This window comes from Simochromis diagramma, unplaced genomic scaffold, assembly GCF_900408965.1.
Source record: "Simochromis diagramma unplaced genomic scaffold, fSimDia1.1 OVJJ01000320.1, whole genome shotgun sequence".
Classification (NCBI taxonomy): domain Eukaryota; kingdom Metazoa; phylum Chordata; class Actinopteri; order Cichliformes; family Cichlidae; genus Simochromis; species Simochromis diagramma.
Window position 1 is genome coordinate 12692688 of NW_024386773.1, and position 18353 is coordinate 12711040.

Consider the following 18353-nt stretch of genomic DNA (forward strand, 5'->3'; position numbering starts at 1 on the left):
AGAGGATGACTCTCAGGCAGCTTCTCACAGAGGTGGCCTAAATACTGAGCCGGGCTAATTTTAGATCAGGTCTTTGTGTTCAGTTTAACAGGATAAAAACGACTGCATTCATGAGGATGAGGAGAATTAAGATTTTCTTCTTTTCCTCACAGTGTTTGAGTTCTGAGAGACAAGCTGCAGTTTTCTCTGAATACCATTAGAGTAACTTTAATACAAAGCTGCCCTTTGTCAGAATTTCAAGGCACAGCCAAAGAGATCCAGTCACAGTCTTTGTAGTTTCGCGTCTGTAATCACGGTGGATTTTAAATCAAACGATTAAGATGTGATTGAAGCGCAGACTTTTATCTCTTATTCAAAGAGTTTAGCTTAATATTTGCAAACGAAAACAAACTTGGCAACATTTAACCCAGTCAGGAATTTGAAGAGATGATAGGATTTATGATTGTCAAGGTCTGTCAAAGAGAAACCACCATAAATGGAATTAAAAACAAGGCGCAAAGCACTGTTAACCTCAAGAACAAGAGCCCGAACGGCTATTTCAGCTGCTTTTCTGTTTGGTAGCCATCCTTTGATGAACTGGTTCATCTCATGGAAATATATACACTTTTTTTCCCCTTTGAGACTCAAAGTGAGTCACGTTGTTATATTCTCCTCTGCCCAAAAAAAAGACCCCCGCCAGCTTCACTCCATAAGAACTACATTCTCCTCCGTCTTTCCTTTTCTTTGCAGTAGTTTCTTCGATTTCTGCTGAAATCTGCACAGCGTGCGGTTTGGTGTTGACTCAAAATTTTCCCTGTTCAGAAAAGAGTGGGCAGCCAGCACTTAACCTGTGACGACAGTCTTCTCTGCTTTCACTGGCATTTGTAAAGTCTGGCTTTTACCTAAAGTGCCCGGCCTGCGGTGTTCACTTTAGAGCCGATCAAAATGTCAGACATTGTCTCAGCATGCGAGCCCGGAGGACAAAGAAGAAAAATGCGGCGCATCTCAGCAAATCATCAGAAAATCACAATGAATATATGAAAACAGAAAAAGTGAACAAGTGATGTCTTGAGTTACAGAATAAAACTGAATCTACCAAATAACAGTTGAAGTGTGGTCACTTCCTGACCAGTGGAACCTCACCACAAGGGCCATTTAGTGGTTTTCAGGAGCCTCGACTTACATTATCCAGTCATCCATCACTCTTCTTCTACTTATTCAATTTAGGGTCGCAGGAAGGCTGGAGCCTATCCCAGCTGTCCTCGGGCCAGTTAACCTAACATCAGGTCTGGACTGTGGGAGAAGCCGGAGAAAAACCACGGCGGTGCAGGGAGACTCCACCCAGAAAGGCCTCAGCAGCCCGGTGGCCACTCACCCAGGACCTTCATGGTACTGATCACCCCCCCAAGTGATGTGAAACGTCAAGAATTCACTTTTAAATTATTTTTAAAAATATTTTCACCAAAGAAAATTAAAAAAACAAAATAAGGGGGACACATGAAAGCTAAATTTCACAATGAAGAGTTTTATTATACAAAACTTGACTATTTGTAGAAAATACAAATATCACTGAAGATGACGGGCGATGCCCATCGATCAGTGTTTTTAAGGCCTTCCATAAAACAACTCAACACCTTTTAAATGTTTATTTTACAAAACTTTTTTTTAGCAATTATGAAAAAGCCACGGTAGGTAGAAGCTGAGAGACTGATTTCTAACACATCATAGAATAAAGTCGAGTGTAGATACTACACACCTGCGTACAAAAATGCTGCTTCAGCCGAGCAGAACACCTGTAATTACAGCACAACATGGTTCAAACCACAAAATAAAAAGAAACATTAAAACTAATAAAAGACATTTTCTCCACAGAAATCAAGTCTCCAAACAAAGAGGAGACATCTGCAGGAAGTGTAGTGAAAGACATCATCTCAAGGAAACGATACACGGTTTAGACGTTCAACTATTTCAGACATCTGAAAAAGGTTTCAGATACTTCTGCGTTTCCTTTTCTCCACTTATTTTCCTTAATACTGTTATTTATTTGCATATGTACAAAAAAAGGCACCAACACAGACAGGCTGAGAGGTCTGACCCTGAAAACTCATGTATAAAGGCTCTCTGAATCAAAAAGTGTTCACATCAGATTTCTCTGAAAGAAGAGAAGGTGTTTATATTTTGTTTGTTTTGGAAATCATGTATGAGAGGTGTGGATGATTAGATACTCCAAATATCAAATATTCTTTGAGTCTGTTAAAACAAAGAAAGGTAATTCCTGCAGTATGAAAGAAGAGTTTTAAAGTGCTGAGTCACAAACACGCAAACAGCTGTCGCCACACTGAAAAACAAAGTCTGCTACTACAGCTGCTTAAAGACCAACGTCTGACCCCAGACATGTCATCAAGCTGGCTGCATGTGATGCTCAGCTGGCGACTGTAATAAATGAGACGATCACCACCAGCTTATGGCTCAGTTTACAGGCAGAGTCCACAGTTTGTCTGTTTTTAGGTGGGACTGCGACTGTGAACGACTCCATGGAGATGCCTCACGCTCGCCTGAGAATGACAAGTTACCGCTTGGCTTACAGAGTCCATTGACACAGACGCTACACCGATCGCTGTTACTGAGTGAAGCAATGCAAGAACAAGGCCGCCATATTGTTCAGGAGGCTCTGGGCTTCTAATGCTTTACGTCTGTGAAAGGAAGAGACCTATGCATAATTAAAAATCATCAGAATTTGCTGAAATTTCAACTGATTTTCAAGCAGTTACAAACGCTTGAATAGGTTTACCAAATTTTAGAATCATAGCTGATTATTTTCAGCTCTGTTTTGATGTTAAATATAAAAGTGGGACTTCTCCATCATTGAATCCAGTTTATCTTCCTGTCAAGTACTTTACATGAAAGTTGCAGACGAGGGATTCAGTCTGAAGAGCTGGAGTCCACGATAGTCTTCTGACTTTATCTTTTAGGAATCTGCACACAAATCAGCAGTTATGTGAACAACGCAGTGCAGGTTAACATATTTATATAGCCACAATCCAGCTACATATTTAACTTTTTAACGCTCGACCGGGTAATTTAGGATGATCACAGCTGACGAGCCAGTTAACATCCTTTATATGTCATAATAAGACTTGTAGCATAGCTTTCATAATAGTATTATAAAAGGTGTTTATCCTTCCTGACATAAGCCAACATTAGCTTATTATAATGCCAGGACATTGATTTAAACAAAAAGTCAGATTAGAGGAAGGATTACTTATTGTTATCTAATCAAACATGTTTCTCAAACAGTAAAATCTGTTTAAAAAAAAGAAAAAGAAAAAAAGAAATATATATAATTGGTGCTTTGATTTAGCATCTGTTTCTTTGGAACACCACAGAGCTGAAAAACAACTTTGCTGTTTAGTATAATAATGTGATCCAAAGTCAGTCAGACCTCCTGAATAAGACGGCGGCAGCAGGGATGCATCGTGTAAGCCCCGATTTGGGATCTACATGTATCTAAGCACACACAGATTTTTCAGCTGCTAGGAACGATTTTAGAAACATTAATCCCTCCATCAACAAAATTTAAAACCAGAACAATTAAAACCGACCTCATTACACATTCCCCCCCCCCCCCAAGAGGTTTGCGGGAAAGCAAAAACCCTTTCCCTGTGGAATTTCAGGTGCAATACCACAGGTGGCCACTAGGACAAACTGGCAGTAAGTGAGTGGAGGCAACAGAACGATTAAAAGCTCAAAGATCAAAAACGGGACCTCTGATTCAAGCGGATTGGTTGATTAAATTAAAGGGGCGGGATTAAAATGAAAGGAACTGAACGTGAGTCACACCGAGGATTGAACACGAATATAACAAGCACCTCTGTGCAAAGACGTAACGCAAATCTCAGTGAGCGTTTCGCCTCGTGTGAGTTTTGTTTCGTGATGTGGATCAAACAATGTGATCGACAGACAGGAAGCAGAACTACAACTTGCTGTGGATAAAACAAGAAAAGCATCAATATCGCTGTGCGTTCGGTGTCTTGTGCCCTTGGATTAAAATCAAATGTGAGACATAAAACAGGCACCTTAGCTTTAAGTTTCCTGAAATCAAACACGTCTCTGTGTGTCGCTGGATTTTTCTTTTTGAACCTGAGGAGCCGTTAATCTTAATGCTTCATTACTTTCCTGGCAGAGTTTCAGGTTTGAGTTTCTGTCCCTCTGTCGGCCCATCAGTGACTCTGCCGCTCCGACACGACATCCTGGAGGCGCTTCAGCAGCACATCTGGGCTGCTGCCGTTCTCCGGACACGCCCTCTTACTCGGGGAGTCGCATGCCGACGACATCATGACGTCCCCCTCCATGTTGAAGGCTCTCTTCCTGCTCACGCAGCCCTGCCGGATCATCCGGTTGATGTCTGACAGCTCCTGCAGAGAGGAAAGGACACACTGAAGCATTGCTCCCATTTTATTTTTATAGTGTATTATTGTTAGTTATGAGTTTTAACTGCACTGTGCACTCTCACTATCTAATACTGTATTATCGAACACTTTCAGATTATAAAAAAAAAAAGAAAAAAAAAGAGAAATTTCAGGGTGTGATTCAGACAAATTCATATTTGTGGATGATATGAATGATAAATGTTTTTTCTTTTTAAATCTAATCTGTAGAGGATATTTTCCTGGAAGGATTTTTGTAAATCTGGGTTTATGTCCCAGCTGTACATCAGAGCTCTTAACACCCTCCCAACACACAAACAGCTATTGATAACGACAACAAACTAGTACAAAACCTTTCATGTGTCCTGAGCAGAGTGTTTAAAACACTTTTTTAATAAACTGTGAGGCTGTTTCTACAGACCATCAACACTTTTTAAGACTTTGTTCTAGATGATGACTGATTACACTGATGAGACCAAGGACCAAGATTTAAATGAGACTAAAATTATCAACAGAAAGTTTAGGAGTTACAGGACCTTACTCGGCTGAAACGGTTAAATACAGTCTTTTAGAAGCAAAACCCACCACTCTGCAGCCATCTTTGAAATGCTTCTGGGCACTTATTGTGAAAGGGGAGAGACCCCCAACTATAAATTCACAAGAACATTAGAAGCGCCTGCATATAATCATCACTACAATGTGAATCGAAAAAGATGACTAAGAAGTTTTGGGAAGTTAAACAACATTGAACAACAGACACTTCAGAGAAAAGTGTAAAACGACACATTTCTGTGTCCCAATCAGGCCGAGTGATACAACAGCTATGAAGCACAGAACTGTTTCATCCATTTGGCTCAGAGTCTTCGATGGATGTGCCGTCCTTTACAACCTTATAGAACTAACGGCACATTGTGTTTCATCGCAGATACAGCTCGGTCCTGTTACAGAGACTCTTTGGCGCCATGTGTGTGAGTGACAGTGTGTTCTTGCCTTAGACGGGCTGCTGTTTATCCTGTAGGTGTAGGAGTTCGGCGTGAGACAGCCTGCTGAGTTCTTGTGAGGTGAGACGTAGAGCGAGTGTCTCTGAGAGATCCGGCGAGGAGACAGAGGCTGAGCCCGGACCGACGGAAACGGAGAGAGAGGAGGAGCGTCCGCCTGGAGGAACCGACACAGCCACGTCAAACAAGAACAAACATTCACCCACGCAATAATCTCGTTACCTTGGAGACAGGTAACGACAGGAGCGTACCCGGTTATCGCTGGTGGCGTATCGCAGAGCAAAGCTCTTCATCTTCAGGACGTACACAGTGTTGTAAAACTGGATGAGGTCACCACGCTCCTCCTCCCCTCCTGATTGGCTGCAGTTTAAGTTTCCCGAGTGCTGATTGGTTTTCTCTGCAGCTGAAGAGAAAAGCAAATTAACGGTTTTGAGTAATTTATCAAATATCGAGCTCCACTTTTTCCTTCCTCATATCATCAGCTTTTCAGCCAGCTGCTTAAAGTCCTGCTTTTCTATCACCTAACTACATCGTTAATTTCCCTCCACTGTTTCCTCTTCCTGTCATATAACTAAATAGTGGGTTGAATCAATTTTTTACTTTGGGTGGCATAACACAAGCTCTAGTATCTCCTCCTTCGGTCTGATCATACTCGATGTCGTGTTTTTCCTCATGTATTAAAACAACTTTGTCATTTCTCTATTTCTTTCTTTATTGGGACGTTTTCGTGCATATTTTCAAAGCACTCGTGCCCCAGAATTAGACTGGTCAAATCCCCTCTGATGAGTCCTAATATGGGACCATAACTGAAATAATGTTAAAGCTAATTAGCATTTCTCTCAGTTAATCTAAGGCTGTAGGTTCTCAGCTGGAAAAAGGTGAACTGCCTGATCCAGGTGGGGAGGAAGGAGTAGGTGCTTTAGGTAGAGGAGATGAAGTCTAGCTGGGTGTTGTGCGTGAGTGAGGGGAGAGTGAAGCCAGAGAGCTTCAGCTGTGGGCAGTGACCAGTGCACTTCCTATGGACGGTGTCTGGAAGGAGGAGCTCAGTTGAGACAGTTTGAGAATCTGAGACGTTTCCAGGTCTTAGTCAGATTTATCTACTGCAGTTAAAGCGTTTTATGGTTGTACAGCATGAGTGTCGGCTGCTGGGGGAGATGGAGGTGGTAGAATACACACAGATGGATGTTCTCAGCTAATACATGTATATTTTTATTCCCCTGAAGATAACACTATAGACTATATGTCTGATGAAAAGCATAAAAAAAGATGGATAACGTGTCAGCCCTCAGAGCGCCATCTGTAAAAAGTTTACCTGAAGCTTCCAGCGTGTACAAATACATAAATAAATAATAAAGAGAGAATCCCTGACTAACCTCAAACATCTTAAAAGGTTAAATTCAGATATCACAAACTGCTGTGCAGAAGATGCTGCCAGTCTTTAAATGCAACAACTGATTAAAAATGTTCATGAAATACGGCTGCCAATAAACACTGCTGCTTTGATGCTACATTAAAGGAAGTCATTAAGAAACATATGTCTGTGAGAGCTTACATTCTCCACCCGAAACAGGATCCACCTCCATGTTTTCATCAGCCACCTGCTCTCTGGGAGTGCGACGCAGTAAGACGCTGCGGTACACCTACATGTATAAACACAGAGTGTAAGAGTGGAGCCTCTACAAACATAACATTACTGATTAAGAGAATCAGTAATTAGCTTGTGTTAAAGGGGTTTCTCACGTGGCTGTTGGCCTGCGGCTGGCTGCGGTAACATTTCATGATGTCCTGGAAGGTGTGAGTGTCTTTGGTGATCTACAAGGAAGGAATGAAGGAAGGAAGGAAGGAAGGAGTCAAGAGATGTACAAACAAAATTGATTTCTTAAACTAGACGCCCTGATCCTTCTGGTAAGTTGTTCTGGAGAAACATCACGTTAGTACACAGGTGATTCTAAACTCAGGTATCCTTACCTCTACTACAAGCACATGGTTTTTTTTGTTCTAGTAGTTGAATTTCCAGCAGTGGAAAAGAAACTTGGGCTCAATTATAAAAAGAACAAATGAACAGGATACATACACACTACTGCGATGATGTGACACAGTTGATGCTGCTCAAACTTTCAGCTGGGCTTCATTTGCAAGGTTAGTAACAGCCTGCATGTATTAAATGTATTCTCCATCGGAGAAACTATACTGACAGCTAAGACAGCTAAAGGATAAAATGTTGTGAATAAACTGTCTGCTTTTCTCTGGCTGACTCAGCCTGATTTTCCTGCACAGGTCGCTGCTCACAGCAGCTGTCAGAAAGACATTTCCCTCCGAGGAGAAAAATCATGATTGAGAAATTAGAAAACAGTGTTAAAATGCCAGAAAGACATTTCCCAGCAAGCCAGCGCAGCAGCCTCAAGCGGTTTAAAAACAGCTGCCATACGTTCTTCTTAATTAAATGTGAAGCTTTTCTCCGGGTTCTCACTTTGGAAATGATGTAAATGCTGCACAGCAGCAGCTGGTCGAGGTGCCGGTCCTTCATCAGATCGGTACAGTGGACCAGAGAGTGTTCGAAACAAGTCCAGATTTTCCCTCGCAGATCGGACGAGATGTCCAGCTTCACACACAAATCCCTCAGACGTACGCTAGCCAGGTGATACACCTGCAAGGGCAGAGGGACGAGATTTATATGTCCTGCAAATTTCATAATTCATCATTTCCAGCTGCTGTACAAGTAGAAAAATAAAATGTCAAAGATAAATGTATGGAGGGCAGTGGCTAATGCAGCTCATGTTACTTGAGTAAACATCTTAAAACTGAAAAGTATTTATTTCTTACTTATTTTCATATTCAGAGGGGATGAAACTGTATTACTCTAACCACCAGTGTAATGCATGACATACAAAGTTCTGATCAAAGATCTGAAAGAGACATTTTATGTGAATAAAAATACAAATTAAAAAAGGGCTCTTTTTTTTTTTTGAGCGGGAAGGAGGAAAAAGAAGTCAAGAGATTAAATCTGAATTGTTGGTTGTAGCTCTAGTGGGATGTTTATCATCTAAACTGGAACCTGCATTATGTTCTGCACATTTTAAGGTTTATTTATTAACACGTTTCTTTCCCAGACAAAAAGAGTAGAGTGATCAGGTTATAGAAACATAAAAATATCAAATTCTAAATTCTTAAATTTAGAACTAGAGATTTTTATGAAACCAGCCTGTCGTAAAATGTCACACTCCTTTCACAGTCCGTACCTTCCTGAAGAAGAGAGCGAGTGATCCTGTGCGTCTCGGTCGTCCATTTCCTGCTTGGGTATCAGAGGTCGTGGCAACGGCGGTGGGCCGGCTCGGAGAGGCGGTCAGCAGGAACTGAGCCGTGATGGGAGCAGACGAATCACACGGCTGAACCGGGATCAGCGTGATGGTGCGGTCAGTGTTATTTGTACCTGCAGATATTCCCACAAACAGATGTTTAGCAGGAAAAACCAACTGCCTGAACGTTTATGTGGACTTATTTTAGCAAAGAAAACTATCAGCATGTCAGGGATAGAGGCTTAAATCCATGTCCAGCATCAGAGCAAGGTACTAACACCGTCTCAGTTTGAGGGTTTGACCTTCTTCTGTATGGAGCCTGAATACTCAGTGTAAAGAAATGCAAATGCGAGTGCTCCAAGTCTCTGTTTTTGGTGGCAGTTCAGCTTATTCAGTGCCAGGGAGGTTTAAAAAAAAGAAATAAATAAAAAATATGTAATTTTATCCTGTTTTGGCTGATGATGCAACCATGACAACAGTGAAACAGGAACGGTGTAAGGTGTAAGCACCTGGCAGTGGGATACTCAGGACGGTGGTTTGTGTCCCCTGTCCTGCGATCTTCAGGGTGCTGCTTGTGCCAAAGGTCAGCCTCTTTGCTGGAGAGGACATTGGGCTTAAGCCGGCGTTCAGGCCTGGTGACGGAGCTGGTGGGTCGTCACCGAAGAGACGCCGTTTCGCGCTGCCAGCTGCAGGAGAGCTGTACCTGTCATGTACGGACAGTGGAGAGGGAGGCACATCTGGAAGAGGTGAAGAGAAAACAAAAAATTTAACATTAAGTTAGAAAAACAACCTGAAGACCCGCCCGGCTTAGAGACCCACCTTTACGGGCGCTGCCCAGGCCGGACCTGAACTCCCTGATGCGGGGATGGATGATTGGTGAGAGGGCCACCATGGGCAGGTGGGACTGCCCTCCACTGACAGAACAAGATCCAGAAGCAGAACCTGTGTCAAGACTGGAGGAAAAATTCACCTGCAGAAAGAGATGAGATTTAGTGTTTATTGAAGACTTCTCTAAACAGATTTTTACATGTTTTTGTTTCCTACTCTTGGCTCTTCATATCAATTAGAGTGACACACAAGCCCCGCCCACCTGTTAGTTATGCGTTTCAACTGCACTGTGCACTCCCAACTTCCTGAATCTGATATGCTCTTATCTAATACTGTATTATCTAACACTTTCAGATTTAAAAAAAAAATAAAAATAAAAAAAAAAAATAGAGAAATTTCATGTTGTGATTCAGACAAATTCATATTTGTGGATGATATGAATGGTAAATGTTTTTTCAACTTGAAAGTTGACAGTTACAGAAAAAGTAACATTTTTCCCCCATACAATTGATGATCTCAGGAGCTGCACCAAGTTCTCAACATGTGATTCATGCAAAGCTGCTCCAGTAGAGTCCAAAGATAAAATTATGAAGCTGGAAATTAGTCTAATAGCTCCCACTTCAGTGATTTCCTATGTAAATCTTTCTTCACTTGCCTCTTGGCCTCATAGTCTTCACCAGTATCGTGTTTATGGGACTGATCCTCTTTATGATGAAAAATTAGACTTGAGACATTTTATGTTTATTAAAATTTCTATTTGAGCCTTTAGATACAAATTATGCAAAGCACATTGAGAGAGCTTGTATTTCTAGACAGTTTGGAGGTTTTTATCAGTATTATAATTATTATGGATTATGTGTGTTCCTCTGACCTCCTCCACTGTGGGAACCTTGTTCCCTGCAGCCTGCAAGGCGCTCCACAGGGCAGAGTCTGTGGTCCACGCCCTGCACTCCAGAACCTGCTCCTCGATGGAGTTCAGATGTTTCACCATGTCTCTGGACAGGCCCTCCTCGGAGCGGATAAACACCTCGATCACCTGTGCACACAAACACACTAAATCAATCCAGAGTGGTGAAAAACCCCAAACTGCTTGGGGAGAGGACAGGTTTTATTTACTCATCAATCCGGAAACAGGAGCTGTTCATTTAAACATCTGTACTGCATCTGGTTTAATGACTTTAAGCAGATGCAACACAGATGGAAATTGATTTTAGTGGTCTAGAAATTATTTTTTTTAACCCTTTATTCAGCAAAGGTTGTGTGTGTGTGTGTGCACGTGTGCTCTAAGCGTCTATTACCTTAAAGAAGTAGAAAGGAACCTGTTTGAAGACACTGATGATCCAAGGAAAGGTCCTCTGGGAGCTGTAGGCGAACAGCACCACCTCCAGACAGCACGCCATCAGGGAACAGTGGAAGATATCCTGCTCCAGCAAAACCTGACAACGCAAACACACCTTTAAACTTGAGCCAGAGACTCTACAGACATCTGTGTTAGCATTCTTCTGTGTTTTCACTACAGTCTGGCTTGCTGCCCGGGTTTTGGGGGTGCTCGATATAAATTAGCTGCGTCTTCGATCCGTGCATCTCATCCAGTAGTTGACAACTGCATAATCGTTTTTGTGACTGACATATGAGTGAGAAACACTTTGAGTCTGATGCTACTATGCAACATAAATTTATATTTAATTATACCCACAGGTATAATTAGAGATAGAGATACATACAGGCCTCATCAGATGAGGAATGATGTCAGTGTTGTGTGGAGAACAATCTACGTTGAGGTAGGATAGTAAAAATGACTTGTAGTGTGTGAGTGGCTCATTATTATATGAAACACGCTCTGACTGCTGCTTACGCTCATGTCTCTGCCAGGCAGCCGTCTGGTCTCCTGGACCATGACGTTCTCCAGGATCTTGTAGTAGAGGATCTCAGCCAGCTTTAGACGGTTCTCTGCAAAGTCTGGAGCAAAAGACACACATGAATTTATGCTTTACAGGGATTTTGGTGAGTCTGACAGCCAGCATAGTTTAATTAATACTATTTTAATTCATACTGCAGAAAAATGATTCAGTGATCGGAGTAGAAAAGTGCACAACAGTGAGATTCCATTAGTCATCACCAAAAACCTCTCGTCTGTTAAAAACTGAAGACACCTCTCCTCAAACCACCGTCTGTGTTCTACCTATATGAGAGCCAGGCGTGTCCTCCGAGTCGTTGGTGTAATGTTCTTTGAAGGTTTGTCCCAGTGTCTTCACTCGGGTCAGTACGGACTCTGTGGGATCTCTGGAGCAGGACCTTCAATAAGAACAAAGGCAAAACAAATGTTTTTACATTATTGAGTATAGAAAACACCACAAAGGGACTGAGTGATACTGGTTTCAGGATCATGCGTCTTATGAAAAGCGCATTATTGAAACATTTGTTTCTGTAAACTCTTGTGTTATTCTTGGTTATGTCTCGTGCTTTCATCTACTGGAGGATGTAACTGTGACTCAAAAGAAATGTTCAGAGGATTTTTAATGATTCAGAAATATATGAAAATAGATCCATGGTAACTGAATGCTTACAGTCCATTTCACAAATATTCAAACTCTTATTGTTTTTTTATTTCTCTTAAATGATACATGAATTGCCACTAAATATTAAATACTTAATAATAATATTACTACTACTACTACTACTAATAATAATAATAAATATTAGCATTTTTTAAAAATCTGTCGGAGAATTCAAGCTTTTCAAGATGAGGATTTTCTCATCTTACATTTCCCTACCAGCAGGCTAATCAGGGTGATGTTGTAGTGATCTACAGTATCATTCAGCTGAGTAATGACACTTTTCATTGTGTAGTACAATGGACCGCAGCTTCAGTGTCTTACACTGCAGCTGATAACAGATATCCTAATCCTCCTGGCACAATCACACCAAAACAAACCGGTTCATTTCCTGCTACACTGAGTTCATTAGCTAGCAACTGGAGTCCAAAATGGTAGAGTAGCAACAGGCTGCTGGTGAAACTTACATATGGTAGCATTTCATAAACAATTTAAGAAACTCCTACTACATGCACATGCCCCACATTGCTCTGACTCCTCCCACCACAAGGTTCAAAGACTCTACAGACAAGAGGAGGTGGGGATCAAAGAGTCCTGCTCAAAACACCCTGACAGAAAAACTAAAAATGACTGAGTCAAACAATTTTACTCATAAAACCACAGACTAATGATCATGATTGAATCACTTTTTCTCCTTTTTCCTCTACTCTTTACTCACACTGTTAAATCTACAGTATACAGTCTTTCTCCTCTAATTTAAATGTATTCCTTTCACTATTTTCATGCTCAAGATAAGTACAGTACAGTACGAGTCTGAAGTTTGGACACCCTTTCACTGGTGCTGTAGTTCTGCAAAGACAAATAAAAAGAAGAAAAAAGACTGACTTGAAGATCTGCATCAGATGGTCACTGGGGGCCGTCCTTAAACCAGCCACCATGCTCTGCAGCCTGCTGACACTTTGTGTCGCCGAGGAGACGGGAGTGACGAGCAGGTCCTTCTCCTTCAGGTACACTCGTCCGGTCAGAGGGGTGGAGGGGGCGAGAGAGGCAGACTGCATAGAGAGAGGGAGAGAGTAAATTTCCTTGAAGTAACACCACAATGGTTTTTTTCCATCTCTGTGACTTTTTATCGAGTTCGCTGATCCAGGTTTGAATCAAAGAAGGATCACACTTTTTGTAGTTGAGCTTTAGATTGCTGCTTCATATCAGATCTACTCCTTTGTTGGCTGCTTTTAAATCCGTCCTTAAAGACAAAATAGTTCATCCTGGGCTGGGCCCATTTATTATTTATTTAAACTACATTAAAAGTAAAAGCAATGGCTTTCCTGTTATTCCTTTTATTTTCTTATTAATTTACTAACATTGGTCAATAATTGTTGCTTTAATACAAACTTTATCAAATGGATTTTGCATTCACCTCGCACTTTATTATGAAAACCTCGATTATTTAAATCGAAAATCACTTTTTCTTCTCAGTCTTTTGTTTGATTTACTGGTGACCTGGTATTTTCTGGCAGGTGTTTCAAATCTTTTGTTGGTGACTATACCTTCAGTGTGTGTTGTTAATGGTGTGTGTGTGTGTGTGTTTACCTTCTCCACGTGTTGCTGCAGCTGTTGGCTGGCAGGTGGCTCCTGAACGATCTTCCTTGGAGTTCCGATCTCCTCGTCGGCATCGGCTCCCAGAAACACTCGCTCATCGAAGTCTCCCACCGTCAGCACATACTCCTCATACTCCCTGTTTATGGCTTTACTGCAAACACACACATAAATGTATCTACATTTCTAAAACAGAAGGAAGAGGGAAGAGCACAAGCTGTTTTCTGTTCTCTTGTTGCTCACTTGTTATCGATGAAGTTCTGAGGATCCAAGAGTTCAGTCAAAAGCTCATCGTGACCTTTCAGGATCTGATTGGTGAGAAATGTGAGGTAGCAGCAGATTGGAGGGAAACAAAATTACTGCTTGAAAAAAATTAAAAATAAATAATGAAAAAAAGCTGGAAAAGAACTGTAATGATTAAACACATGTATGCATGTGTTTAGGATCAATCGAATGCACCTGTTTCTGAAACAGCTTCTGTATGTAAGGTTTGAAGTAGTGCTGCTTGATGCCTTTCGCCTCCACCACCAGGCCGTCGTGGAGCTCGCACAATCTCTCCAACACACATGGAGGAGGCTCATCAGAGGAAATATGTCCATCAGCACGGTACGCAGCAGGCAGACCTGCACACAGACACACAAATAAACCAATGTACTGTGAGGGTACTGGAGCAACAACAGCCTGTTCCAAAAAGCAGGTTTAGTGAAAACTCTGAGCTACTCGATCCTAAGATTACGTTTTCTGCTTGATAAAACCTGATTTTAGATTTTGTGATCCTCAGCTGCTCAGAGTTTATTCCCCAAACTGAATTTCCCGAGAAGCTAATCAGTGTCTCACTGTACAAACGTAAAACACTGATCATATAAAAGGAATTTGTCATGTTGTGATTAATCGCCCTGATGTAACATTTCTGATCACAGCTGTAAAAGTGTAAACAATGATCAGCTGTTTAGGAAACAAAAACCTGAGGAGTTAATCAATGTAGAGCTTTCTGGGAATGCATTCTGGAAAAGATAACACATAACTGAAAGTTTTAAAAATCGGTCTTGCAATTAGTCTAAAAACGCTTTGAGACAACCACACAGGTCCCCCACCTCTGAACGTCGGGTTGATGAGGTCTTTCCTGTTGGCACAGAGCAGAGCATTTCCAAACACCAAGTCCAGACAGCAGAGAAGCAGGTGGTACGAGTTCACCAGGTCATCCCCAATCATACGGAAGTTCCCTTCACAAACAGAAACACACAGTTACATCATGTATCACGGCTGTAATGAATAATAATTATTTTAGTAGCTGTATTTAAAGAAACTAAAACTGAGAAAAAAATTCAGCACATAATAATTTGTGAAATCAGTTATTCGAAAATGTAAAGTGTCCTTTCAAGCTTAGTTGTGGGTACCTTTAGTGTAGACAAACAGAGTCCAGCAGAACTTGAACACATCACTGATGTGACAGGGCAGCCGCCTGCAGACCCAGAGAGAGGACACGGTCATGCTGTGTGTATTGACTAAATGTGACAACGAGAATAAAATCTCTGCGTTTCCAGACTGACGGCTGGTGACTAAGTGTGTGGTCAGAGTAACTAACCAGAGGCAAAGATGGTATGAGACAAGATCACAAAAAACAAAACAAAAACGACCCTGTGTCCAAAATCAAACGTGTTCTATCTTTCTGGTATGAGCTGCTGTTGACAGGAGGAAAGCATACCTCTGATAAACAGGAGAGCTTTTCAGAGAATTTGTCCTCTGTGATGTTCGTACGGCTACATGAATTAACCAGCATTAGTGAAATTTAGGACTAAAAGGACGTCCTGTCCTGTCTGGGCTTAAAGTCACCAATAAAGTGAATTTGTCAAATTTACAGAAGCTTCTGCTAAAGACAGCCCATGTTTAGCATGGAACTACGCATTTAAATAAAGTGAGAATCCCTTTATTATTATTGCTCAGGTGCTTTTTTACATGAAGCTCTAAAATACATTCACTACAAAATTAAATCTATAGTAAGCAAATTTATAGCTAAGCAGTGTCGAAAACTGAATGTACTTTAATATAATTTGCACTGCAGAGTCAGGCATCAGAGGGATTTAAAGCAAACACCTTCAAATTTAAATCTTAATACTTTAGATATAGAACTTTACAAGAATGTTAACCAAGGGTTAGACAAGCAGCTCCGTGTGCGTTACCTGTGCTTCCTGCTGCGTGGTTGCCGTGGCGGGTCGGTTCCCTGCGGATTCTGAAACATGTCCATGAAGATGGGTTCAAACTTGCGGAAAATCACCGTGGAGACCTCAAAGTTGCGTTCCAGGCGCTCCATTCGGAGCCTGAAGTCCTGCGAGAGCTTGGACATGTCGGCCCACTTCCTCATCTTGGAGAAGAACTGGATCAGACTGAGGAAGGGACAGAACAAGCAGAAGTGTACGTGTTCAAACACAAAACAATGGAGGATAGGCTCCCATTAAAACTATAACTGGAAATGTTGTAACACACTTTTTAAAGGATTTCAGTTTGTAAATATTCATTGTTTATGGTCACATTTTTCTACAGATAATACAGAAAAATCTTTCACTTTCTGTGTTATCTGTAAAGAAGACACTGAATCTGAGTCTTTTCTTCACCATCAGTCATCTAAAACCAGGTAAGTTACCACCTCATAATTTATTCGGCACACTGATGTTTTCACTGATTTATCAGTTGCTACATTTTTCTTAAACTGCACAGTCAGGTCCCGCAGAGCTGACAAAGATTCACCTGAGTTTCGAGGAGCGAAGAATCCTGGTCAGCGAGACACAGTTTCCCTCCATCAGCCCTTTGCCCACTGTGGGAGTGGACCCCTTCCTGCAGGCTGAATACAGCGAACATGCTAGCCAGTGTACAACATCTCCCTGCAGAGAAACAGCAACACAACATTTACACATCTGTCTTTTGATACATACCATAAACAGAAAGCTTTGTGATCAAACAGCTGCGTGATGCACAATCATATTCATCTTTTTAGTCAAGAAACATCAAACTGATCAGAAAACATTTTGCTGTTACAGCTTCATAAATATGAATTAGGAATCAACATTATACTTATAAGAGTGTGTCTGTGTTTTTAAAAAATATCCTTTCCTGCTTTTATCCATGTTTTAATTTTTGGATTCTACTTAAGTTTTAATAATAATAATAATAATAATAATAAATTTTATTTAAAAGCACCTTTCAAAACACTCAAGGACACTTTACAGAACAAATAAGACAAGCATAAAAACAGGAAATGAACACAATAATGAAACAAAGTTTAAGAGCATGGAGTAGTTACACAGAGTAGGCTATCTTTGCATGACTCGCGGTTTCAAATAATTCCCATTTATTATTTTTCATTTTAATTTTCAATAAACAACATTGCCATGAATTTTATGCATTTAAGTGAATAAAAAAAAATCTAAAATTTCATCAGTGGTGCATCCCTATACCACAAGCACTCTTTAAATTACTGCACAGCTTTACCCACCCACACTAGTATACAAGAACAGCCTTGACATAATCAAGTCAAGCGTCTTTATGTTTATAAAAAAAATAAATTCATGACCAAGGTCAGTGGTAACAATACGTTCCCCCCTTTTTGTTATTCAGTCCAAACCCTGATATGACCAAAGACTGTGGTTCTGGACAGTAGTTACATTCAATAAATAAAACATTATGATTACTCTAGTGTCTACTTTATCAGAAACTCACGCCATCACAGCAACCCAAACAATAAACAACATATGACAACAACAGCTCAACAAAATAAATGCCAAATAAATCTATATACGCTGTCTTTAGTCTCTCATCTATTTTTAGTTTATTATGTTGTATATACTTAGCTTGATCCAGCTGATACCTGCTGTAGCACTAAAGCTTCCCTTGGACATTAAGTATTTTTGCATTACAGAGGCTGAAACCAGGGGTGACTCTGACACAGGAATAAATCAGCACGATCATTTTACTGGCAATATAATTAGTTCATAAACAGTGGCGATCGACTAACCCGTGCGACTCCAGCGTGGAAAGTAAAAACAGAGCCCTTTAACTGCTGTATTCGTGTCCGGGTCTAGCATTCACTACACATGAAAATTAATCTACAGTAATGAGCTTAGCAGGAGTCTGACTCAATAAACAGCTACTGACTATTTAGAGGACATTATTCACCTCCAGAGTATATGTATTCCATATGGCAGTAAAGTTGTCCATAGCTTCTGTGGCCGTCTGTTCGTCCATGTTCAGCTCCTGACACAACGTCTCCAAACTCCTCCGCACCGAGCTCTCCTCCATCCTGCTCGACTCCGAATCCGAAGACTCTTCGCCCCGCATCCGCGACAGGTATAATTTCAACCTGAGTTCAAATCTAAAAACCAAAACACAGCGCCCCTCTTTCCCACTGCCAAACAACACAGCCCACCAACTTGTTCAGGACACAACAACTTCCGTTATCAGTCCCCCACAATGCAGCGCGTTGGCGCGAAAACTTCACGACCCGGACCAATCAGAGGCGAGGGGAGCGTCGGTCCTGAGTTGTTCGCCCAACCCCCTGCCACAAGCTGAAAGCTCGTGCTCAGCAGACGCTCTGGCTCTTTGCTTTCAGCAAATTAATGTTCAATTAATTTATTTTAGATTTTGATTATTGGTAGTGATGGGTAGATGAGGCCTCGTGAA

The 18353-nt window shown here is 41.2% G+C and overlaps 1 protein-coding gene across 1 annotated transcript; it reads right to left on the bottom strand.

The window, feature by feature from the left end:
* Nucleotides 1-1484: 1484 nt before the first annotated feature.
* rbl1 (retinoblastoma-like 1 (p107)) lies at nucleotides 1485-18205 on the bottom strand. Its single transcript, XM_040009332.1, has 22 exons — nucleotides 17850-18205; nucleotides 16425-16558; nucleotides 15860-16063; nucleotides 15077-15141; nucleotides 14774-14902; nucleotides 14139-14302; nucleotides 13923-13987; nucleotides 13674-13833; nucleotides 12969-13135; nucleotides 11711-11823; nucleotides 11384-11487; nucleotides 10827-10964; nucleotides 10400-10564; nucleotides 9520-9670; nucleotides 9210-9437; nucleotides 8644-8834; nucleotides 7875-8051; nucleotides 7145-7216; nucleotides 6957-7044; nucleotides 5656-5807; nucleotides 5397-5561; nucleotides 1485-4394 (listed from the first exon to the last, which is right to left on the bottom strand). The coding sequence occupies exons 1-22, from the start codon at nucleotides 18009-18011 to the stop codon at nucleotides 4200-4202; spliced, it is 3189 nt and encodes a 1062-aa protein (XP_039865266.1). The 5' UTR covers nucleotides 18012-18205; the 3' UTR covers nucleotides 1485-4199.
* Nucleotides 18206-18353: the final 148 nt, after the last annotated feature.